General features: G+C 42.7%; 1 protein-coding gene across 3 annotated transcripts in view; it reads left to right on the forward strand.

The window, feature by feature from the left end:
- LOC121503884 (RNA binding protein fox-1 homolog 3-like) overlaps positions 1-25617 on the forward strand; it is a 679192-nt gene that overhangs the window by 584481 nt on the left and 69094 nt on the right. For all 3 annotated transcript variants that reach the window (XM_041778468.1, XM_041778467.1, XM_041778469.1), the window contains one exon: positions 12838-12981. In XM_041778468.1, the coding sequence (XP_041634402.1) occupies positions 12838-12981 (144 nt within the window). The remainder of the gene's footprint in view (positions 1-12837; positions 12982-25617) is intronic.

Consider the following 25617-nt stretch of genomic DNA (forward strand, 5'->3'; position numbering starts at 1 on the left):
ATTGATCAACCAGTCAATGTAAAGGTCCACAATAATAGATTGTTTCATCCCTTGTTGGCCTGTTTTATTGAGATTATATCACTTGAAAAATAAAGATGACAACTTGACAGTAATGCATTCTGTCCATGTGGCTGCTAGGGTGGTCTCACATTTTTGAGGCTCAAGAAAATGGTTGGGAACCAATGTTAAATAGGGGAATGTTAAATATTTAGCAAAAGCGTACAAAAATGACTTATAGGTCGTTTCCACCAAGCGGTCCAGCTCAGTTTGGTGTGGAACCGCACACATTTTTTTGCATTCCCATGGAGCAAAAGTTAGAAAAGGGTCTCAAAAAACCGACCCGTACCGTCCCACTTTTCGGCACCCTTCCGTAGGGGTGCCAATCTTCCCTATCCGTACCAGAAAGGTGGAGCTAAACACACAACAATAGGGGCTGCACTGACATCACGTCAGCGCACGACTCAGCTGCTCGCCTCCAGGCTGCAAACACAGAAATCTGCACTGTGAGAAGTGGGCGAAAACGGGAGAAAAATTGACTAATAAGTGCCTAAATGGGAAATATGTTGGTATCTGGCCACAAATCAAGTTTCCTGACGTTTATCTGGATGATTTTAAGAACACAAAGCAGAGCCTGAAGGCTCACATCAGCCTGATCCATCCGCAATGGATGAGAAACTAAATTAATGCAGAAGTTTTGAATACGAAGCCTTAGAACAGTTCATTCTCTTCTGTAACTAGTTGTTAATCTACTTCTTACGTTAGGTAACCTGTGAAAACATCGCTCTGTGGTTGTTGAACGGGCTCGTAAAACTTCAGGCTGCAGACTATTTTAAAACGAGATCAGCGCACCCCAGATTTCTGACTTAATCTAGCTTGATTTTAACACCAGCTGAACTTTTACTTAATTTTTAATGCAGCGAAATCTCACAGTACAGCTCTAAACTTTCATATTTTGTCGTATAAACTGTTCTAAACTAGATTTATTCACATATAAACATAGCCTTACGACTCAAGCCATCTTTGTACATGTATTCCATCAGCTGAGGAGCTGTACTGACAGCAGTTAACATCATTTAAATGTAGTTATTTTTTTAAAAAGCACTTTCAGCTGAAATAAAGCTGTTTACTGCTTATTTCCTACTGATTTCTGTCACTCATCCTTTCTATAACTCTGCAGCTGGACCAGCAGACTCGCGCTGACTGTGACATGCATGCTTTTACAACCCCGCCCACCCAAGTGAGAGCACGGCTGTCCGTGGAAACTATTTTGGGGTTTAGCGTACCAAACCATACCAAACCGAACTGAATCAAACCGGACCCCCTGATGGAAACACTGCTATAAAAACCTTCCTTTTCCCATGCTATCATACATAAATTTAACTTTGCAAACTAATTGTAATAGCAAATCTAAGAGACAAGAAGAAAAGAGACCAATCAGTCAGCAGGAGACACTTCTGGATTTATTCAAACTTACACAAGTGGGCACACTAACCACAGCATCAAGCATGGCAATGGCTGAATGTGCCCGAACCTTTCATCCAGTGCTCTTTTATATTCCAGGTTACACACAGATCATAAAATATATCATTAAAAACCTGTTCTGCACCTTAACATGGGATAGAAACCCTCAGCTCAAAGATCCTTTCGTTTACCACACTTGATTGCCCCAAAACTTCCTCAAGAGGAAACACGTGGCTAGACACACTTTTAATGGCAAACAAGACATGATAAAAAATGTCTAAACCTTTTCAAAATGATTGTTTAAAACTTCAAAATGGTTAGTAAAATTACGTTCTTTAAACTGATGTATTTAAACGTGAGTACTTCATTTTGACCAGACACCAAAATATGGAATTAGCTGATAAATGCATTCCAGCGTGAGCTTGTCAGAGAATAATCAGCGCTGATCTCATTAGGCAGCACAAGATACAGCAACAGAACGGCAGCTTCCTGCAGCAGCTCAGGCTTTAACGTTCCATTGCAATGATAAAAACGTTGTGCCTGCCCTGACAAGACACGCCCTGTTGCAACTTTAAAAATGAAAAATTTTTCTGGCTTTACAAAGCATCGTAAATATTTAAGGTACTTTAACCCTCGGATCCTAGTATGTCCATTTTGAGGGCATTCATCATTTTAACATCATTGTTATGAGTTGATAGTCACATTTTTATAGACTGAGGCATCAAATTTGGCCAAAGTTATTATTTTTCTTCATATTTAAAAAAAAAAAAAGTGTTGCCCATGAACTCTACTGATGCCAAATATCTCCATCCATCCTTGTTTGTCTGAAATCTGGACAATAGACTTCCATTAAAAACAGGTTTTCTGACTGTGTGTCTATGGCACCAAAACAACATACAGCAACCTTTTCTATGCAGTCACTCGATCACCAGGGCTCTAAATGTCACCATTCCACAGTGATCCAGCAGATAGTGCCAGCGCACCATTTTAACCCCTTCAGCAACGCACATGCAGGACTTCTTCCATGGACTCAGAGTGTTTGAAGCGCTATTTCACCCACTAAACATCATCAGAATTCAATGAAACGATTGGTGCCACTAGATATGGATGTCTGAGAGTGGGCTACATGTGTAAGGAAAAGTGTGTGTGCTCCTACGCGTGTGCACGGGTGCAAATCTGCATCTATGTTTACAACCGGACATGCCGTAAGTGGAGTGTTTACAGTCGGAAATGCAGTTTCTGTGTTCTGCAGTCTGGGACTAAGAAAGGGGACATTTGGACAATTTCAACTTTGCCCTCACTTCATAACAAGTGGATGGACATGCATGGGGATGCACGGGTCCTTTCCATCAATAGGAGAGAATATATCATATCTCAAATCTGCAGTAAAATTTATATATGTACGTAATGAGCGTAACTGCGGTCACATTTTGGTTAGAGGTGGAAATGCGTGTGTTGGTGATTCATATCCTACATATTTCCTCTGATTTTTTATGCCTGTACATAAAATAAACCTAACATGAACAAATGCATTCGCTCTCATCTGATTTGGTAGAGGAGGAGGCTGAGAAAAGGATGGTAAAACCGGCGTGTTTTTGGCTCCGATAGACTCATCTGTTCAGCATGGACGCTATCTCACTGAATCACAGTCATAGGCATAGTGGACAATAACTGGAATAAAAAGGGTTTAACAGTGAATTTTTTTTTTTTTTTTTTTTTTTTTTGTGGTCAGGGTTGAAGTTGTTGAAGAAATTTGAAGCAGTGAAAGTAAAAAAAAAAAATGCTGAAAAATGATTATTTTATTAACACTTATCTGCATGTCCGATTTCTGGACATACTGGCCTCATCCATGCTTAAAATTACAAAGGAGTGAGGGTTAAGGATTCGCTGTTAATCCTGAGAGTTGTGCATCATTAGGGTGCAGCTGCTTTGCATCCTAGCTGCATCTTCTCCACATCTGCATGCATGAATGCTTTGGCTGCCTCCATGTGATTGGCTGATTAGATATCTGCAATAATAAGGGGTTGAATAGGTGTACCTAATAAAGTGGTCTGCAAGTGAATATTTTTAAGTTTACTTATTTTTGTTTTCAGAATTCTTTGTGCTTGTTTAAACAGATAAATGTGTATTTATTCCTATGTATCTCCCCTCCTGTCCTCTAACAGATGTATTCCTATTCATGGCGCTCCTATGGCTTCATGTGTGACTGTTCCTGGCCCTGATTATACATGTATTTTTAACACTTCACCATAAGGTTGCATATTTTTAGAGTGCTGGCACTCAGAGTGGAAAACAAACCCCTGGCAATGCTGCATGTAGAGATAGTGGGCTGGGGAGTGAGTGAAATTCTAAATTATACATTAAACATTTCATCCTTGTGTGCTGATACTCTTATATGGGAAGCCTTGACCTGGGATTTACCTTCACAAGAGGCAGATGTAGATAAAAAGAAGGACGACTTAGCTGCAAACTTTAGAGGCGCGTTTAGGAAGACAGATAAAGCGGGCGGAGATGAAAAAAAAATAAGACCTTCAGACCCTTCCTTTCTCCTTTAGCATGAAAACACCTGCTGGGAGAGGTCACGGCGAGGCCACGGCGCTCCTGAGACGGATCTGGGTCACTCATAAAGAGCGCCGTTAATAACTCCATTCTCTGCCACACAAATGCGAACATTTGGCGGCAGAAAAGTGCTTATGAAGCACATGCAGAGCGGAAGCATGGCGTATAATCATCTGCCTATAATGTAGCAGTGTTTGATTTGAAGATTTGTGTGACGCTCTCCAACTGCTCCAGCGCTCTTACACTAATGGCGAACACACAAGAGAGTTTAAAGTGAGCGGAGACTTGGCAGGAGGTGCAGCCCCCTCCTGCACCACTCCTCGGCTCGCTGTCTCCCCTCTCTCTCTCTCTCTACATTTGATTTCATTTCATGTGCTCACCCGCTGTGAAGAAAGCCCAGAGATGGTGGCCATAGAGAGATGAGAGCTCGCCGTGCTTCCCTTCATGCTCTCTCTCTCTCTCTGCGCCCGTCTCTGAGTCTGTTTCTCCTCCGCCCGTTTTCTCCTCAGTCAGAACAGGGATGAGATTAGCGGGGTGTAAACACAGAATCTAATCCCCGGGGGCCCCTGGTGTAGTGTCGCCCACCGCTGTGCTCCCCAGCTTTAATGACAGACCCAGCCTGTTTGCTGTGGGGGCCACAGACGGGCCCCGGCGCCTTTGATTAGGGCACCCTGCAGAAACACAGATTGAGCGAGCAGATCAGCGACTCTCCCCCATCACACTCGCCCTCCTCCCTCGGCTCGACTCTGCTGCGCTCAGCTCCTCTTCCCTGTGACGACGACGCTTTACTCGGCACGTCTTCACGACTTAAAGACTTAAAACAAGTCAAGAGAGGGGGAAGATTCAGTGAAACGTATGGATTCTGGGTGCAGAGAGACGAGTGTTTTAATGAGGCGCAGGGACTCTCTTCTCCTCCGTGCTTCTGTCTGCGTCTATCCGTCTGCTCCGTCTCCGCTCGCTGCTGTCCGGAGCCAGACCTCGGGGACCTTGCTCTGTGCCGTGTTCAAACACGCTGACTTGAAAGCAGGCGGCTTGAGGAAGAGAGACAGACCCCAACTTTTTCTCCAAATCCTCAGAGATGAGGGGAGCAGAGGGCTGCAAGTGAGGGGAAAAAAAAAAGAGAAAAACTGAGCTCGTTATCTGGCTCAGTTCAAATAGTCTGAGGTTTGGTTGAATTTCATGAGTAATCATTCTCTTTTCAGATAACAAATTAAGGCAGTGGCGTCAGGGCAGAACTCAATTCCTGATTTTTCACAGCTCATGTCAGCGGCAGGAAGACTCTCCAAAGGGGATTCTGGGGGACTGTGATAACACGTGCACACCAGGGCATGTGGAAAACATGTGGGAGCACATATAAACATTAAAAACTCGCAGTCGCTGTCTGGAGGAGGGTGTAGCTTTCAGAGGCGGAGCTGATGGCAGCACGCCGGCCATCACTGACAGCAGTACGAGGGTGTTGCAGCATGTCCCGAGAGTCAGATCGCTTTCAATCAGGTTGCATCACACGCTGGCTGTCCACCCAGAATAGCTCTCTGTCACATGATCATGCAGAGGCCTGGACGGTAGAAAGAGCTGAGAGTGGCATCAGCTAGGTTGACCACTACCTGGAGCTTCAGCACGGCACATGTAAAGACTCCGCCTCCTTAAAACAACACGCCTACATCACATGAAAACTGCAGCATTTTTTAGCATTTAGAATGGTCTGTTTTTCATAAACTAAGGGTTGTTGACTTCCTGTTTTGTATACAGATTTGCTTTTATTTTGAAAGAAAATAAAGGAACTTTTAATGGACTGAAAAGGAAATAAGACTTGACTTGTCCACTGAGCTGTCAGGTGTTTTTAAAGTGAAATAAGGTTAAGTTCTGCATTAATACATACATTTTTAAATTAATATTTATTTATTATTATTATTTAAAATTATATATATATTTTTTAATTTAAATCTTAATTTCATGTCGTATAATCCCTTTTCAGCTCACTGTAGTTCAGTGGTTCTCAAATGGTGTGGCCAGGCGCACTAGTGAGCCTTAAGGCAAGTCTAGGTGTGCCGTGGGAATTGTACCATTCCTTATTACTACAACTTCAGGGCAAGAACTGTAACCAGGCCTGCCCACAGATCTGGACCCCTGAAAAACCCCTGAGAATGGGACCGCCCCAGTTGGGATTAATTGATATCAGTGTGTGTGTGTGTGTTGGATCAGTAGCATTGGTGCTAGCAACCTGGCTAACAGTTACCTCATTGAGAGCTGAAAAGGATGGCAAGCTATTAATGGGTGAAAATTGGTGTTGAAATTATTAATTCATGCTATTTTTAACCAAGTTTACCAATTTTTCTACCCACTTTTGCCACTTCTTTTGACAACTTAAACCATATTGTTGCCTTTTTTTCTTATTATTATTACTATTTTTGACCACTTTTTTGGAATTTTTGCCTCATTTAACCCATTGTTGCTACCTTTTGGCCACTTTTTGCCCAATTTTGCTGTTGTTTGGCCATTTTTTTTTTGCCATTTTCCCCTTATCACTTTGAACCCATTTTACCACCTTTTAGCAAATTTAACCCTTTTTTGCCACTTTTCTGCCACTTGTGATCTATTTTTCCACCTTTTTGACACTTTCACGCATTTATGCAACCCTTTTGCCAATTTTTGCCCACTTTTGCCTTGTTGACCATTTTTTTTTTGCCCAACTTTGACATTTTTTACAGTTAACCTTATCAGGTCACTTGTAACTCATTTTTGCCACCATTTTGACACTCTCAACAAGTTTTTGCTAATTTCAACCCCCTTGTTTGGCCACTTCTTACCATTTTTCACCCATTTCTGACTTTGTTTTGCCACTTTTAACCCACTTTTGCCCCGTTTTGACCACTTTTGCCATCTCCAAGATCCCCCATGATCCCCAGTTGTCTGGGCCCCAGAAAGCTCTCCCCTTTATCTCCCCTTATAGGCCTCCTTGACTGTAACATTATATAAAACATCTTTTTTCTATCAATTTAAACATGGTGTGCCTTGAGATTTTGGCTTAATCTTAGGTGTGCCTTGGGCAAAAAAAGTTTGAAAACCACTGCTCTAGTTAACCCAGGTGGTCCTCTTCCTGCAGACACAGTTTTCTAAAATAAGTCCACCACTACTCCTTAATATCTCTGGCAATTGCGGCCCACCTGTCGTGCCTTTGGGGCCCACTCTGGGTCCTCGGCCCTCGCTAAAGAAAGACTAAACACTGCTTTTTATTTCTGCTGAACCTGTGAAAATAAAAGAGGAAATGAATGCAAACGAGGGCTGGGAAATTAATTGCAAATTACATTGAATCCCAATATTGCCCGCTGCACTCAAATCGCGTAAGATGCAATATTTCTTTGAGCTAAAATTGTTGTTAAAATACCAGATGAAAACTTTTTTCTTTTTTTGCAGCAGAGAGGTTATGCATTATATATCATGCAATCACTTAAGTGCTATGTTTTTTAGAACAGTCAAAAAATATATATATTTTCTTCATTTTTGTAATTTTTTTTTAATGAAAATGAGAATGACATAAAAAAGATCACTCCCCTCAATACAAGAATTCATATCCAATTTGTAATATGAGTCCAAATCATCACAATAAGTTATTTTTTCAAAATTGTTCAGCCTTTCTTTAATGTAATATTGCATTGGTTTTGATATAGAATGATTATATGCTTGTGTTTGTTGGAAAATACAAAAGATGAGGAACTTGAGAAATAATCACGTTCAGCCCTAATGCAAACTACATGCAAACTTCTCTGCAAAGCAGAGATGCACCTGTGACATTTACATGCATGTAAATCAGAGTATATTTTTTAGTAATTGTGCAAAATTGCATTCTTCCTCTGCAAGTGCAAATTGCACTTTATTCACAAGGACCTCACTTATCACTACAGGCAGTAAAAGTGGTGAAATTTCCCTGTGTATCCTGAGATGAACTTTTTATTTACTGGTGAACAACATCACACATGTTTTATGTTCCTGCTGATAGGGAGTGTTTGTCAGTCTGTTTGGTCATGGGTTAGAGGTCCTGGAGCTACACTTTGGTCAGCGGTGTTTGCAGCACTGAGCTGCGTTGTGAGTTGAGCTGTTTGGCCAGGTTCCTTGTAGGATTAGATCTAGTTTTCTTGGTACTGGTTCTCCTTCCTGGTCAGAGACTCAAACCCTTTATTTTTGTCCATCACTTCAAGGTGGGACAAATAGTGTTAGTACTTCCATGATGATAACTGAATCTGCGTGTATCTGTGGTTGTATTTGTGCCAAACCATCAGGGTTCGGGAGTTATGGCTCGGTGGACGTGGTCTAAGACCAAATAGATCCAAACTACAAAAAAGGCAGCCACATATGGTGGCATTTACCCACCATGCATTCATTCACCATGCATCCAATTTCTGGATTTATCAGGGTCCATTCTCTGGGTTTATTAGGGTCCATTCTCTGGGTTTATCAGGGTCCATTCTTTGGGTTCATCAGGGGCCCCCGGGCCTGGGTGGTGTCTGCAGGAGTGGGTATCTTCTTTAGAGACCATATTATACTCTGTACACCTGCGTGGATCCTACACTTATCACTGCCGTTGCTGCAAAGAGGGAAAACTGCAGCAGCGTAAATGTTCTGCCATATTGCCCAGCCCTAGTATACGGTAAAGGGTTGCAGTTATTTGTCACTAAACTGCCGTAACAGTTTCTCATCTTTTGTCTTGATGATGCAAGACCGTGAGTTTCAAGCCTTGTTGGCGCTTCAGCTGCCACCTAACATTGGCAGCATTGTCTATAGAGACTATTCATGGGATTACAACTGTCGCCTAAAATAACTCCTCTACCTTCTGCCACTTTATGTGAATCATTGCGAGGAGGAGGGAGCGGCCCCTCCACTCCACACTCCCTCTCCTCGCCGCTGCTCTCCCAGGTGATGGAGGGGATATATTTGCAGCTTCTTTAGAAAAGGAAAACAAACAGCAGAGGAGCAGGAGAAAAAAATGAATTAAAGCTCAGGCATTATAATTCTTGAGAGCGAAGACTCAGTATCCCCCCACTATTTAATCGGATGTAATCTACCTGCTTGGCAGCATTCCAATCAGATAGTTTCAATTATGCTCTTGTAATGCCACTCTGCGAGGAGGGGGAAAGTGCTGAGCAGAGCACTTTGCAGGCGATTTGCAAATAACAGCGAGGGAGTCTTTTAGAGAAATGACTGAACAGGAAGCCGGAGAGTTGCTGGAGTTGACAGCTCTCTCACTCTCTGGTTTGCTGGCTTCAGCGGCGATGGCGTGTTTTGCATCCCACCTCCTCCTCCTCTTCCTCATCTCTGTGACAACAGCTGTCAGGACAGTAAAGTGCCACTGAAGGTGGCCTCCTATGGTAATACGAGGTAATTATTTTCCACTGCAACACCACCATTTCACAACCAGGCAGGCGGCGGGCGGCGGGCAGGCTGCAGCCTCAGGAGTGGTGTGCACAGGCAGGCGTTCAACATCTCGGTGACACTCCAAGTTATTGAGTTAGTAGGATGCAGTCTGGGAATGCTTGGGAGTCAGCAGTTCAGTATTTGTGTTCTCCGTATGTGTATTTGGCCCCGGTGTCAGCGTGCTGCCGTCCTGTCTGAGCACCCAGTGAAAGTTAATCTGGATGTTTGCAAACATCCACGCCTGCCGTGATAAAAAGGCACACGGGCTGAGCTGGAGGACAGCGGCGCTCTGTAGTCTGGCAACATACGCTAAAGGTCGATAGTGTCATGTGTGACCGATGAAACAGATTGACCCGCGGGGCTCTGGTACCTTGTCACCCTCCACGGTCCCAGCATCTGTCTGCAATGTGTCACCCCCGGGGCCCAACATGGCTACTCAGGCTATTAACCTCCAGCACGCGAGGACACAGCAGAGTTAAGACCCTCCGCCCAACTCTCTCTGTCACAAATCCACTCCTCACCAGCCGACCCGGGCGCTTTGCTACATTCCCCGGCGCTTGTGTCCTTCGCCACTTGTTAACCCGAGGCTGGGATGCCTTCAGAGCCCAGACGGGGACTCGGGAAGCTGCCACCGAGCAGCCTCACCTGTACGGCTGCAGGGGGAGACAAAGTGGGACCTTGAATCAAACAACTGTCACTGCTAACAATGTATGTCACCGTCTGGGAATGGGCCATAAAAACCAAATAAATGACGGCCATTACAGTGGAGATTGTGATTATGATAATGAGAATAATAAAGGCGATCATCATTACGATCATGATGATAATGATAATACTGTGATGATGAATTATAATGAATAAATCCCTACCCCATTTCCTAAATGGTGGCAAATGTATCACTAAGAGTGGCCTGCAGCCATCTGACAGCCTCAGAGCGGGACGGCGCTTATCATGTGTGCGTGTCATTTGAACTGTTTGCACCCCGGTTACAGCCTCCTCCCGCTCCATGTCTGTATCTCGGTACAAGATTGTGTCTGTCTGTGACTTCCCAGCCAGTGTATAGTGTGTTTGCCGTGCTCAGAGAGCACTTCCCGGGAGACCTCGCAGTTTACATATCACATTCAAACAGCTTTTGTGCTCAATATCTGCCACTTCCACTCGCCGTTTCTCAGGCTCCCCCTCTGCTCTCTGTGTCTTTATTTAGTCTGCCCTCTGAGTCTCTAAATCAGGCTTCATTTTGGCTCATTTTAATCATTTTTGTGCTATTGCAGAATGGAGGTGCCACAAACCCACAGCTCTGACTGTTTCTTTAAATCATAGACAGTATATAAGACCATGTTTAGCCCTTAGCTTCTAAAGAAAGTGCCTTAAAAATGTATAGCATTAACTGCAAACAGGAGGCGACTCCACAGGTCAAGAAGGAAGTCTAATTACACAGAGGTCAAAGAGCAAATGAGCTTCATTCTCCTTTTATGTATTCATAGCTTTCAGGTGATGTCACACTCTCAATAAATCAACCCTAGCAGGCCTGGAAGGCTTCCTTGTGTAGCATTCTGTAGAGAAGGGGACATTCTTGGTTTCCACCCAGACAGAAAGTTGGTTTTCAACTTCTTGCACTAAATGATGAGGAGAAAAACCGAGGGTTGACATCTGAGGACACCGGAGAAATAAAAACCCAGAAAGGAGCAGATAGGAGGACGAAAGACTCTAAATTGCCCGTAGGTGTGTGTGTGAGCATGCCTGGTTGTCTCCTTAGGTTAATTGGTGACTCTAAATTGCCCGTAGTTGTGAGTTGCCATTGTGCACTCTACTATGGTAAAATGGTGAGGAATTTCTGGCCCCTGACTTCCCAGCCAAGCAGCATTATTGATCCTGTCCCATGGAAAATACATCAAATTGTCCATACTTTTGTAGACTTTCATGATGGCGGTGGAGGATTCCCATCTACTGTAGACATACTGGGTTTTAGCATCACTGAAGCTAAGGTTTTCAGGTGGTTATGGGGTCTGAACATGCATCATGTGGAGGAGATGGAGAATAAAATGCCTGGTGCTGCAGCTCCATGTAGTAGTCAATGGTAGCTGCCTCTGTCCTAAACTCTTTTTGCCCTCCAGACTTCTGCAACAGTCATTAATGGATTTCATTCAAGGTTTTGGTGCTCTAGGTAGTCTAAGGGGTGGATCGAACATGAACAGGCATGGTAGAATGTTTAGGTTCAAAGTGTTACCAGTTAATCCAACACGAGTTAAACCACAACACCGGTTCAGTTCGTGAAACAAAATAAATAATAAATAGGTAGATGTTTAAAGATCTGCTGTATTTCATTAGTTCTTGGGCTTTCAATACATGTATAAATAAATGTTCAGGATTGGAATGATCATTGAAAACACGTTATCGAGTTTAGAACATTTTGCTCCTCGGTCCACTATTTTCTAAAAAGCTATTGAAGCCCAAAACGAATCGTAGCAGAAAATTTCTCACATGTTTTTGTTCCTTGAAGCTGCTGTACCTGTAATCAATCCCAGACAGGGCATGTTTGACTTGTGAAACACTAGAAAGATGTTTTTTTTAAGACAAAACAGTCAAACATGAGGATTCCTTTAGATTCAAGTGAAAAATGAACAGTCAGCTCACACTGACGTCCTTTTGGGGTCTTTTACTCCGGGTCATGGCGACGTGCAGACCACCACAAATGGGTTTAAGCTCTTGGCTGTGGTCAGTGCTTCCATGTTTTCCTTTGATTTTTACCACAATGTGAATGAAGAAGGGGAGTAACGGTGCATTGACTGAGGAGTTTTCCCCCCGGTAAACACATCAGAAAGGAAACTGCCTCAGAAACAAGGTCCATCCAAACAGACAACACCCTGGGTGGAATCAATCAGCGGCGTCACAGAGAGGAGCAAGTGAGATTTGTCATTGGCATCAGACACGTCATTTATATAGAAATGTCAGCATAGCATTCGCATAATGATGGAAAGAACAACGCTGAGGGCTCTGGGCCTGGCACACTGATGGCTGTGTGCAAACGTCACCAATAATGTGTCTTTAGTCTAGACATGTCAGGGCTCACTGGGATCTATATCCACGCCTTTTTGTCAGCACCTTCAATCTTCCCTGTTGCTCAAGAGCTAAGTGCAAGAGATTAATAAGTGGATTTGTAATGCACAACCTCAGGTTTGACACTATAAGTCATCAGCTGTTTATCGCTCCGGCTTTTCGCCCGATTGAAAAATGGCAGACGCTGAGTAAGTTAGTTAGGCAGGCCTCCCACCCCACCCTGCTCCCATTTACCCCTCCTCTTTTCAGCACCCCCTCCTCATGTTCTGGTAGTTAGGGCCCGGAGGTACAGTATACTGTAGCAGCTAATGAGCAGCTTGTGTCTCTTCTCTGTTTGTTTCCCTCTGGCAGACAGATGATGTGACGCAAACAGAGGGCTCTCAGCAGCTCCAGCTCCAGCACTCAGACTCCTCAGAGAAGCAGCAGCCCAAGAGGTTACATGTCTCCAACATTCCCTTCCGCTTCCGGGACCCCGACCTAAGGCAAATGTTTGGGGTGAGTATACCGAGAAAGACGGCTACTGGACATTTAGGGCTGGCAGATACAGCGAGGTTTTAAGGTATAGCCTAAGAAGGTTAGACACCCCATCATGGGCAATTTATTGTTTTAATTGTCAAAAAAATCCAGGCCAACTAAACTAAACTGCTCAAATATCTGTGAAATATCTGGAAAAGTGGGTCCAACCAGCAAGAAGTAAGGTGCCCCCGCTTCTCAGCTGTCCCAACCATTTCACAGATATGCTGGAGCAGGGGTTTTCAAAGTGTGGAAGAGTGAGCCTCCCCTGAGAAGAAATTATTCATTCATACAAAAAGGATTCAAATTTTAAGAAATAAAACAACATTTCAAACATTCATGTCTAATCTTTAAACATTTTTAACATTAATATATCTTGGATATTTTGGTTTGCAAATGTCCTTAAACATCTGCCATTCCCTCTTTTTCAGTTATAATGCCATTAAATACCCATTTTTCTTTTCTTTTTTTTTCTTTTTTTTTTTGCCATTTTAGAACTTCTTTTTCCCCATTTTTCCACTTTTATCCCATTGTTGCCCTTTTTCACCTTTTTGCCCATTTAAGCTACCTTTCATCATTAAATGTCCCTTTTTTCACTTTTTTTTTGCTCATTTTTGCTACATCTTTTTGTCACTTTTTCCCAGTTTTTGCCACTTTTTTCCAATTTTTTGTCCCATTCTTTTGCACCGTTGTTTTTTTTTTTTTTTTTACCATTTTTGCCACTTTTTGTCCATTTAAACTACCCTTGTCCATTACATATCACTTGTTTCCTCATTTTTTGACCATTTTTGCTGCTCTTTGCCCATTTAAGTCACTTTCCACTCATTTCTTTTGTCACTACTTCCCCATTTTTACCCTTTTTTTTTTTTTTTTTTTTGCTGCTTTCTGACCATTTTTGCCACCTTTAACCAATTTTTATTGCTACTTCACGCTGTTTTTGCCTCTTTTCACCTCTTAGATTGTGGCTCTTGCAAAGGTATTTTCAATCATTTGGCTCTTTGGTTGAGTAACACTGCTCTATAAGTAACTCTAAGTTTATCCATTTAGCTCCATGCACCGCAGAGGTTAGCAAAGCAAATCACCTTTTTTTCTGGTTTATGGTTCGGCACCTCCCCTGAAGCTCTGTGGCGCCCCCCAGGGGAGGCCCGCCTCTCACTTTGAAAACCACTGTGCTAGACACTTCATAGCGTGACGTTTCTTGATTTGCATGAGCAAAATTCCAGGTAAACATACTGCATACATCTAAATTGCACAAATACATTAGCAATGTGTAAAAGTAGGACTTCTCACCAGTTTCATCCTCTTTATTTATGTTGCTAAAGTCCAAGACACCATTTAGTGGGCAATTTGTTGTTTTTATTATGAAATCTTCCATGCAAACTGTTTAATTGCACAAATATGCTGGCAACATTTGGAAAAAGGCATCCAATAATGGTACATTTCTTTTATTTATAATCAGAAAATGTAGGTTAACTTCTGTTAAACTCTGCACTGATAAATTGACAATTCTTGTGAAAGTGAGTGAGAGAAAGTTTTGCTCTTTGCCAGTTCTATCACTTTGCAAATGTAGCCAATATAGATGCACAAAAACAGTAACTTATATTATCAGTTGTTCTCTGTAATCAGAAATTAAAGGTAATTTACTGCACACAACAGGAATTGCACAAATGCCTTGGCAATATTTGAATCCTACATGCAACAGGTGAGGGCAACTGAAGCCTTTTTTTTCTGTCTAGTTTTACCCACTTTGCCGATGTTGCTAATATCCTTAACTAACACAGTTAGCCAAATTGGCTGGCAAACTCCTAACTGGACTAAACTGGAGAGCAAGGTAAACCCTCGCTTCTCCCCCAACAAATACAATCACGGACAAAAGTATTGGCACCCCTGGAATTTTTCCAGAAAATCCACCATTTCTCACAGAAATTGTTGCAATTACAAATGTTTTTGGCAGACATGTGTTTATTCCATTTATGTGCATTGGAACAACACAAAAAAAGTGGAAGAAAAAATCCAAATTGACATAAATTTAAACAAAACTCAAAATATGGGCCGGACAAAATTATTGGCACCCTCAACTTAATATTTGGTTGCACACCCTTGGGAAAAATAGCTGAAACTAATCACCTCCTCTAACCATCAACAAGCTTCTTACTCCTCTCAGCTGGAATTTTGGACCACTCTTCTTTTGCTCCAGGTCTCTCAGATTTGAAGGGTGAGATCTCTCCATAGGTGTTCAATGGGATTTAGATCCGGACTCATTGCCTGCCCATTTATGGAAAATTTGGCTTTTTTCTTCTGATTTTTTTTAGTTGTTCCAATGCACATAAATGAAATAAACGTGTGTTTACTAAAAACATTTTTAATTGCAACAATTTCTTTGAGAAATTGTGTATTTTCTGGAAAAAAAATCCAGCGGTGCCAGTATTTTCGTCCATGAATGTATAGCCAAGTTCTCGACATCTGAGACTGGGCAAATAAGTATTCTTTTCCTTATTATATTATAATATGAAAGCAAACCATGCAAACTCTTGCACACAGTCTGATTGCACAAATACATTGGCAACTTTTGGAGAAAGTTTGGTGGATGCAGTAGGGAGCTGGAAAAAACTCTGACTTCCCTCAAATTTCACCCACTTCACAAATGTTGTCAAAACCCCAGATCTCCAATCTTAGTAAACGTCTTATTTAAGGTGGAAAAAACTGCTGGTAAACTCCTGAACACATATAATTGTGTATTTGTTTGGTAACATTTGTAAAAATTGGTGGAGCTCCCTCAAAAAATGGCCAAAAGCTCAGTTAAATGATTGTTTACTGTGTTTTTCTTGCTCCTCACCAATTTCACCCGGCTTTCCAAATGGGTGCCGATGCATTTATGTGATTTCGACACTCCTCTCTCTCTCTCTGGTGCCTGGAGATCATTTAGCATCTCCACTTTTGATATCAGTGATCATTATAATGATGGATCATTCTGAAACATGATATTTAAGAGGATAGACAACCTCACCAGATTAAAGTTTATCATTCTGTCATTGTGGTTAACAGAAAAAATCTCTAACTGGTTTGAGCTAAAACAGAGAGCTATGGCTTTTTGGTCTGCATTGCCCAGCCCTACATACAGTGTGTAGTTTTTGTAGGTCTGGTCCATAAAAGTCTAAAAAGGCGTCTACATGTAGGCGCATGATAAACTGCTGCTACAAACCTCAGCTGTCAGCCAACCAGCCCCGCTTTTAAAAATCAAATTTGGCCCCTTAAATGTTGTAATAAGGGTCTCCTGCAGTGATTTATATTAGCTCCACATCATCTGAAACAAAGTGGGCCTCTGCAAATACCAGAGAGTTATTACTCCATAATGAAGTGGCTGATTAAGACTCAAGGATAACAAGCAGTGGGGCAACATCCTTACAGGACTGCTGCTTGTAATTCCAGGCCCCTACTGTGTTAATTTTAGGGTTGGTATTACTGATGGGAGCTAAAGATTTCTGGATAGTTCAAGCTGTTTGCTGCAGAAGGCAGGCCGAACTGGGCTGCAATGGCTGCAATGTGATCCTGCAGAGACCTGGGCCTGGTCAAACATCCTGGGATAGTTGGAGACTGAGGAGGGGTCCCGTCCTCCTGAAGCAAGAGCAGCAGTAGAAGTAGTAATAGAGGTGGTGGTAGTCTGTTACCAAATAAAACGAGTATAAAAGTATAACAGTGATTGTTGGCTGCATCCTGGGGTTTAGTTCCTGTAATCTGTGCAGCTGTTGTAGAAGAGAGAGGGTTAAACTGATGTGAAGCAAGCTAGATCTTTGCCAAATCTTAACCTGTGTTGGAAACATCCTAAAGGCACCCAAAACTGGGAAAATAGTTGTCCATGATTTAAAAAAAAAACCTTCTGCACATTGTCATAATTGCAGCAAATATGTTGACAACATTTAGGTAGGTGGGCTGACCTGGTGAGTGAAGTAAAGAAAATCCTTGCTTGTTGCCAATTTCACCAACTTTATAAAAGCTGGCGACCTCTGGGATGCCAAATATTCGGTTATTTGTCACTTATAGTAAAAAAGAAAATCAAGGCAACCTCCTGCACATTGTCAAATTGCAGCAAATATGTTGACAACGATTGGAAAATTGGACAGAACTGTTCAGAAAAGAGGTAAATCCTTGCTTTTTGCTAGTACCACCAATTTTACTATTGTTGGCAACATCCCAGACGCCTTGAATAGGGAAATTTATCGTCTATGATTTTTAACATACTCCTTCACATTGACAAATTTAAAGCAAATACATTGACAACTTTGTAAAATGGGTTGAATTGGTGAGGAGTGAGGTAGATCCTTGCAGTTTCACAGACTATACAGTCGTTGGAAACCTCCCAGATGTTGAATTTTGGGTCATTTTTCCTCTTTGCATAGAAAATCTAATTCGGGCACATTGTCAAAATTGCAGCAAATACTTTGGCAACATTTGTAAAAGTGGGTTGCACTGGTTAGAGGGGAGGTAGATCCTTGTGTGCTGCTAATGGCAACATTCTAGACACCTGATCATGGGCAATTTAGACATCGCTTCCTCTCTCTTAGTTAAAAAATCTGACTGAAGATGAAGTTTCTAAACCTTTAGGGGGTGCTATGCATGGGAAGAGATTTGCTGCTGCATCAGGACTGTTAAAGACCAGAAGCTGGTTAAGATACGGAGCCATGTCTGCTGAAATTTCTGCTTTTTCCTGGAAGATCTTTGCAGTCAAAGTGGCGATGATTCCGCCGTCATGGCTGAAACTGTGAGAGAAACATTCACGTGTGTGTGCTGCTGTGTTTCATACATCATAAAAACCTCCATAACTAACCTTATTAAACTCTATCAGCTAATATCAGGACCAGTGCAGACATTTGTCCTGATTATGAGTGAGTGATTACACGTACGGACCGGTCTGCAGCAGGACGATTACATATCAGCATCCTCAGCTGAAACTCTCTCTTCCTCTCTCTGTCTCTCGCCCAATTAATGAGCCAATGAATAGTTCAACAGCTCACCCTTGTGTCTCACAAAACCCTCAATAAGAATTGAACCAAACATCCCCGATTCAATAACAATAATGGATCTGAACGGAGACGATTGCCAAAAACGTACTTTAAATGTTGTTCGCTAATTGGCCCATTAGAAGCCAGAGGCGTTAATTCTCATCGTTATGAAGACAACATCCAGCTGATGATATTAATTACTCCAGAGGCCTGGCTGGGCCTTTATAAATTGCAGACAACATGGCTGCTCTTTCTCTCTGATTGTTGCCTTTATTGTTCCCAGCTCTGGTGCAGGTCGTGTGGAATCCAAACCGCCTCCGTAATTAGCTCGGAGGCTTTGTGTGCCTGGCCGCCGCATGCAGATATACGATGCAAAATTGATCACAGCCCACCCATTCCCCCTCAATCACCCTCCACACCCACGTGGCGCCCCTGCCTTCTTCTAACATGCCCTGCCCTTCTCGCCGGTTGGCACGGCAGATAGAGGGCTGCACGACTGATTGTCTTGGGTAGAGCTTGGCGAGGAGATAGCTGGTGTTCTCCGCCCTCTGACACGGCCTCCACAATGAGCCTTTGTGTGATCAGTGTGTGCAAAGCCTCATCCCTCCAGCTCTAATGGCTTCTGGAGCGCCATCGGCTCAATACGCCATTACTGCTGTGCATGAGTGAAGGACGCAGGCGTGCAGGAAGTAAGACGTAGGAGAAGGTGCTGCAAAGGTCGCTAAAGAGCACCCAAGGAGCTCCAGAGCCAGCACCCTAAAACAAAACAGGAGGGTGTGGGATGCACGCCACAGGATAAGGGTGTGGAGCAACCTGTGAGCCTTTAACGAGGCACTGAATGAAGGGCTCATTAGGGCGACCACAGCGGACCTTAATCAGTAATTAGAAACTGTGATCTCTGAGAGCCGCGCGAGTGGCGAGGAAATGAAAACACTCCAAGTGCGAACGAGCTCCGTGCGGCGCCTGTGCCGCGCTGCTGGAGGGCGCCCTCGTTTGTGCGACCGGGTTCTTCAGCGGTGCTTGTAAGGGCTCTCACAGCGCTCCCTCAGAGCAATCAGGACCTCTGCCCTCCCCCCCACCATCCCGCTGTCACATTCGCTGCTGCGCCTTAGCATGCTCTGCTGTTTGAATACGCTCGGCTGCTGCAGCGTAATTATAGGTTTCTGAAGAGCTTAAAGATACTCGAGCTAATCAGAGGTGGAGGCACAGCGGCCTTGATCTTATTTGTTGCTTCCACATGGGGAGGCTTAAGGCATCAGAAACACAGCATGCTGTGATTTTATCAGGAAAAGGCAGCGAGTCCACCATGCCACTTCACAGAAGATCTAGAGTCATTTTGATGAATTATTAGCATGCATAACGTTCAATTTTAACTCTTCTCGGTTGCTTTCTGCACATTTTTCTGTGAATATTAAAAAATATTTGTTTTTTTCTGTGTGCAGAACGATTCTGACAGCAACTTCCTCCTATGTTACTATCGTACTAACTGTCAGGCTGTAGTTATCCCTTAAGTCAGTGGTTCTCAACCTTGGGGTCCAGACCCCCTTTGGGGTCACTAGACACTGAGAGGGGTTCTCCAGATGTCCTTAAAAAAAAAACAAGAATATTTTTAAAATTACACTGTTGCATCTTTACACCAATTTTAACACATTTTTGCCTTTTAACACCTACTTTGGTCAGTTTTAAACTCTTTCTACTATTTTTTTTCTTCCTGTTTTTTCCACTTCCAGTTCTTCCTAATTAAGTTTAATGTTGCCTCTGTTGACCCGTTATTGCCACTATTAATCCCTTTTTACCACTTTTTACACTGATTTTTTCCCATTTTAATCCCATTTCACCATTCGATATGCCCAATTTTGGTGGTTAAACCAATTTCTAACCCTTTTTGCCAATTCAAATTAATTTTTCATCCCAATTCACCAAATTACCACCCATTTTTGCTAGTTGAAAGCCATTTCATCCACACTTTAACTCCCTATTACCACTTTTTATGCCCATTTTTCCGCTTTAACCCTTTACCTACTGACCCAGAGCTGGCACTGTGTTTTATACATCTGGAGTATTATTACCGTAACTCTGTCAAAGTTTGTCCCATCAGAAAAATTCCAATGGCAGTGGAAAGTTGAGAATTGTGGGCATGCACACGTATATGGTTCATTACGGTACTTGAAACTATATGAAGTGGGCATTCATAGCTAAACACCAGAAGTATTGCGAGACTGCTACACGGATTCTCAACCCTGTAACTCCTCCAAAGTTTGCTCAATCTAAAAAATTCCAACGCTGACAGAGAGCTGAGAATCTGTGCTTTCAGGCAATATATGATGTGTGGTATATATGTTATGGTAATGTCGAACAGCACCGCGAAAACGTCAGCTTTGGCAGAAGACGAGTGAGAAAGGAGAGTGAAGGAAGAGAGCAAAAGGAGAGTGAGTGAGAGTGGTGTTTAGTTTTCTAAAATAGCGTTAGATAGTGGCATTTGTGCGTGTCTGTCATGTGCAATAACAATATGTTACTGAGAATGCATTTCTCCACCTTTATTTGCACTAATTGTGGCCTATGTATATAGTTATCTTTTGCTCTGTGTTTTGCACACCCAGAGTCCTAGACTCCAAAAATGACTGCCGATTGTTCTAAACATGTATAGGTTCACATTTCAAATGTCAAATCAAAACTTCATGAGCAATAACAACATTTCTTCTCATAAAATCCATGAAAAACAAATCTGATTTTGTGTTTTTCTTCTTTTAAACTGCTGACAATTCCATATAATGAGCAATAATCATTAACCAGATGTTGAAAAGTCAAGTTCAAGTACTCCTGGGAAAAGGGAGCAAAGCTCTCAGACTGAGGGCATTTCCTGACTATTTTACAGCCACAAAAACTAAATATGTCCAAGTCGACATTTTTAGACTCAGTAGGTAAAGGGTTAAGGCTTTTTACACACATGAATAAATAAAGATATTTGTTTCTTCAAAAACAACCAAAACCAGGAGTCTCAAGGCCATGCTCATGCACCCACAGTGAGGTTTTCAACATTTTTAGGACAATATTTCACGTTGTTGCCATGGAAACAAGTATGAAGTATAGACAGCCCTTCCTTTTTATGTGAACTGTTCAAAATAAGTGAAATATTTAGGAAAGTATCTTCAGCACTCTCATGGAAATGTGAACACAGATCCTTATGCATTTTGAATCTAAATCAGGGGTTCTTAACCTTGGGGTCAAGACCCCCCTGGGGGGTCACGAGACACTGAGAGGGGGTCACCGGACACCTTAAAAAAACTAAGAGCATTTTTTAAAATTACTCTGTTGCCACTTTACACCAATTTGACCAAATTTGAATTATTTTCTATTACTTTTTAACACCAATTTTAGCGCATTTTTGCCACTTAAAACCCATTTTTGTCCATTTTAAATCCTTTCCATCACTTTTTCTGCCTGTTTTTGCCACTTCTAAACCAATTCTTGCCACTTTCTGCCTGTTGTTGACCCATTATTGCCTCTACTAATCGATTTTTTCAATCCTTTGCCAATTTCAACCACAGTTAACCAATTTAACCAGAGTTTATATCAATTTTTCATCCCAGTCCACCTAATTTCCACTATTTTTTGCGCTTGAAAGCCACATCAGCCACTTTTTCATCCCCTTTTACCACTCTTTGCCACTTTAAACACATGTATGTTCTTGAAAAATCCAGTTTCATCACATTTTCCACCATTTTTTGCCATTACTATCCGATTTTAGCAATCTTTAAGCCATTTAAATATGTTTTTAAACACATTATTTTCATTTAAAGAAGGCTATTAATGACTAGAGTGGTTAATATTTAGGTTAAATATAAAACATGAATGTCACAGCTTAACTTCACAATGGACCACGGTTTTGCTGACCTCCATTGGCCCCCAGTTCGGCTGGGTCCCAGAAAGCTCTCCCAGTCATCCCCCTTTATGGACGATCTTGTCTGCACAGGACTATTCCTGATCCTTCATAGCTGTGTACAAACACCTTCAGGTCCAGTGGGGGTCCCGGTCTCTGGCACTTTTATTGCGGGCTGAAAAGGCTGAGAACCCCTACCTTAAATGACAGTTTTGCACGTGCACATATAGGTTCAGGTGCAGAGGATGAATGTTTCGACGTGCACTCCATCTTTTTCAGAGTCAAACCAATTCAAAGCATCTTTTATTTTGATCGTGCATTCATGCTGCAGCTGGTTTTTGTGTTGTAGCTTTGTGCAACCATCTTTGCTGTCAATGCAAAGCGTTTGGATAGTGTGAGACTTCTCAGCCACCGTAGGGATCTGTTAATGGGTGAGCATGTCTTTTAAGACCTGCTTGTGGAAGTAGGGCAACAACATGAGTGCCTTTTTTATGCGTCATGCAAGTCACACCACAATAGATCCATTTGATCCTGTGAGTTCCTGTGAGAGCTCATGTCTGTGGAATCACCACTGTGACATCATCTGTCATTGAAAATCAGCTGTTTATGAACGAGGCTAAGATGTAAAACTCATTTCCTGTGCAGCCAGCCTTCGGTCAGATTTCTAATAGATGGGTGAAAGATAAAAAAACACTGATGTGATGTTTTTGCTTGTGAGTATTTCTGTTGGTTTTCAGTGATGTTTTAGACTCAGGGCTTGTCTGATGTATCTGCAGCCTCTTAGATGACGTCAGCCCCCCCCTCCCCCGTCCTCCCTCTGGAGTCTCCTCCCATTGAAGCTATTGTTTATGGCTGCTGCTGAGGCAGCTGTTTCCCTGTGTGTCTGTGTGGATGTGTGCGAGTGGGTGGGTGGGTACAGCAGTGCATGAGATCACTGGTGAGCAGCGAGCAGTCCCCAGCGCCATGTGGAAATCCACAAAGACGACTTCCTCTGAAACTAATTAATCGACGCCACAAGCCCATTACGCTCGGTTAAAACAATTAGCATCTGCACATTGCGTGGGGAAAGCATTGTCATCTCAGGCGAGAAAGGGGCATCACGCTGGGATATAAATGCCTGAGAGTGTGATCGAGCCAGCACTTCCCATTCGAATCAATGAAGCTCAGCGCTATATGAAGCAGATGTGAGGATGTGGGATCTATGGAATCTCTTCTCCAGAACCGATATACATAGGGGAAGGAAAGCCCCCCTCTGGGAGGAAGGAGGGAGGGGTTTAAACTACCAGGCCTTTTCTCCTTTTAAGAGAATTCACTTCCTCCTTCACCAGGGCCTGATCTAAGATATTTTCATGACTAAATGACCAGTAAAAATCAAAGAAGGAAGGGCGGAGTCTCAATGACACAAATGGGTTTCTCAAATGTGTTGCACAATGGGGGTCGCCATATTGGAAACAGGGTCACTTACTCTCTTGGAGAGTAAAGAGGCAAGCCAGGCTTTTAGGTATGCAAAGCTCTTTTCCTTATATATAAAAATAAAGAATTACACTTCTGATGCTGTGTTTGTCTCTGGAACAGGGCTGTAAATATGTTTTATGAAAAAATGCACATTTTTACATGAGTGCTGATGGCGCTTCTTGAATTTCTGCAGCCGGCCTCAAATGCATGTTTTAAGAACTGCAGTCTGAAGCAACCCTTGGCTTCGACAACCGGAGATTGCTGTTTGATTTTGCTGACAGAGCTGATGGCACTTACAGCTGAAGGGAAACCCTTTGGGGCAGTGGTTCTAGACTGGTTGGGCTTCACGACCCACCACCACCTCTCATGAAAAACCTTCAATATGTTCATTTAAAATAAGTTGCAATTTGGGCAGTGGTTGCAACAAAACATGGCTAAAATAAGGTCATTTTCACACCTGATAGTCTGGGGACTCGGTCCGTTTTGGAACAGAAATTGCAGCATTGTTGCTCTTTCCTTTGGTTTGGTTCACATTCATACTGCTCTCTGGGTCAAACGGACCAAACCGTCTGAACACCTACAACCTCTGCCCACTAGGGCAAACAGCGACCAAGAAGAAAAGAAAGCATAGAAGAAGATGAAACTCCTTCCGCCAGTCTTTTTTCCACATAATGAAAAAACACAGAATTTACTCTGTCTTGGGGTTTCTGCTCTTGCATTGCGACATTATGAGCAACCAGCGAGGCGGTGAGCTGTCCAGCATGTCGTTCTTTAAATGAGATGAATAAATCAGCACGTACTATGACGTGTTGCCATGGCTACACAGACACCAAGAGAGGTACTGACATGTATTTGAGTGTATTAAATCACATAAAAATCCTTATATCATTACGCTTTATGCCACTTCCTGCCTTTGGTTCATGAGTTGGTCAGCTTTGCTTTCACTACTCAAACAAACCACACCAGGGTTCGGTTGGAAGCGGACCGAGACCCCACTGTTTTCAAGTGTGCCAGGGTCCGCTTGTTTGGTCCGCACCAGAGTTCGTTTAAGCTTTCACACCACTCCAAACAAACCGAACTAAAAATGGACCAGAGTTCATTTAAAGCAGACCAAACAGCTCTGGTGTGAATGCGCCCTAAGAGACAAGACATAAAAATGTTTGAGATGCTCATTGTTACAGAAGGGCATGCATGTTGTAGGTAGGCGTCCTGTAGGTTTTAAAGGGTTAATGCATGTTTGCTGGCATTTCATCAGGAGCTTTATAAGCCTTTTGTCTAAATGAGTCGGTACTTGGGACTCAAAAGTAGTTTTTGTTTGTTTCTAAATTTGGATGTTTGGTACATTTGGCCTCATGCACGGAGCGATGGGTTTGATGAGTATGGCACTTCATGCTTTGGTCCTCATGGCCTTACTGATCTCTTCCTGGATGCTGTGATGGCTGGGGCACCAGCTGGACTCCTTCCCTTTGGTGCTTTTTTGGGTGTCATTGTCAGACTTTATGTCCCACATCATTTTTATCCCTCCTTGCCCCCCATCTAGAGTGCAGGAAAACAACCTACAGCAACGTTTGGTTTGCATGCATGTAGAAAATGTGCAGAAATCCTAATGAAATGATTGCAAAGTGTGGACAAAAGTCTCAGACACGGTGCATAAAAGAGCCTTTAAATGTTGTGCATATATTATTAAATAATCCCACCAGGATCTAAAACAGGGCTCCTATTCAAATAGATTGGTTTTACTGTTTAACTTAAAGTGGAGAGGTTACTGCAGACCCTTTCAAGTGCAGGGAGCATGTGTTTTTCTCTCACCTCCTCAAGCCCACTCCACTCTCTCCAGCCAGATAATAGCCAGCTCCTCCTAACCCCTATTAGTGGCTCAGTCAAACGATCCATCCATTCCCATTGAGCGTCGACCACATGGAAGGCCCATTTCTTCCCTGTTGTGCTGAAATGAAGGCGATGCGGACCGCTTGACAGGGTAATTACTTTTAATGAAATAATACGGCCATTGTAGACAGCAATTAAAAGTCGCTCTCACTCCACTCATTAGAGGAACTTACAGTTTACTTTCATTCCTCCGTTTTCTAATGATCCACAGGCACGCCTGTAAAATCGAAAGGGCTGGAGCATGTTAACCCCTGGGGACCGGCCCTTAGGTCCTGTTGACTGTGAGAGCACACAAACAAAGGGCGGAAGAAAGAATAAAGATGAGACAGAGGGAGAGCCGAATAAAAGGATTTTTAAAAAAAAGGCACTTTTGGAGCGGAAACACCAAACTTTCCA

This window comes from Cheilinus undulatus, linkage group 21, assembly GCF_018320785.1.
Source record: "Cheilinus undulatus linkage group 21, ASM1832078v1, whole genome shotgun sequence".
In the NCBI taxonomy this organism is placed as follows: Eukaryota; Metazoa; Chordata; class Actinopteri; order Labriformes; family Labridae; genus Cheilinus; species Cheilinus undulatus.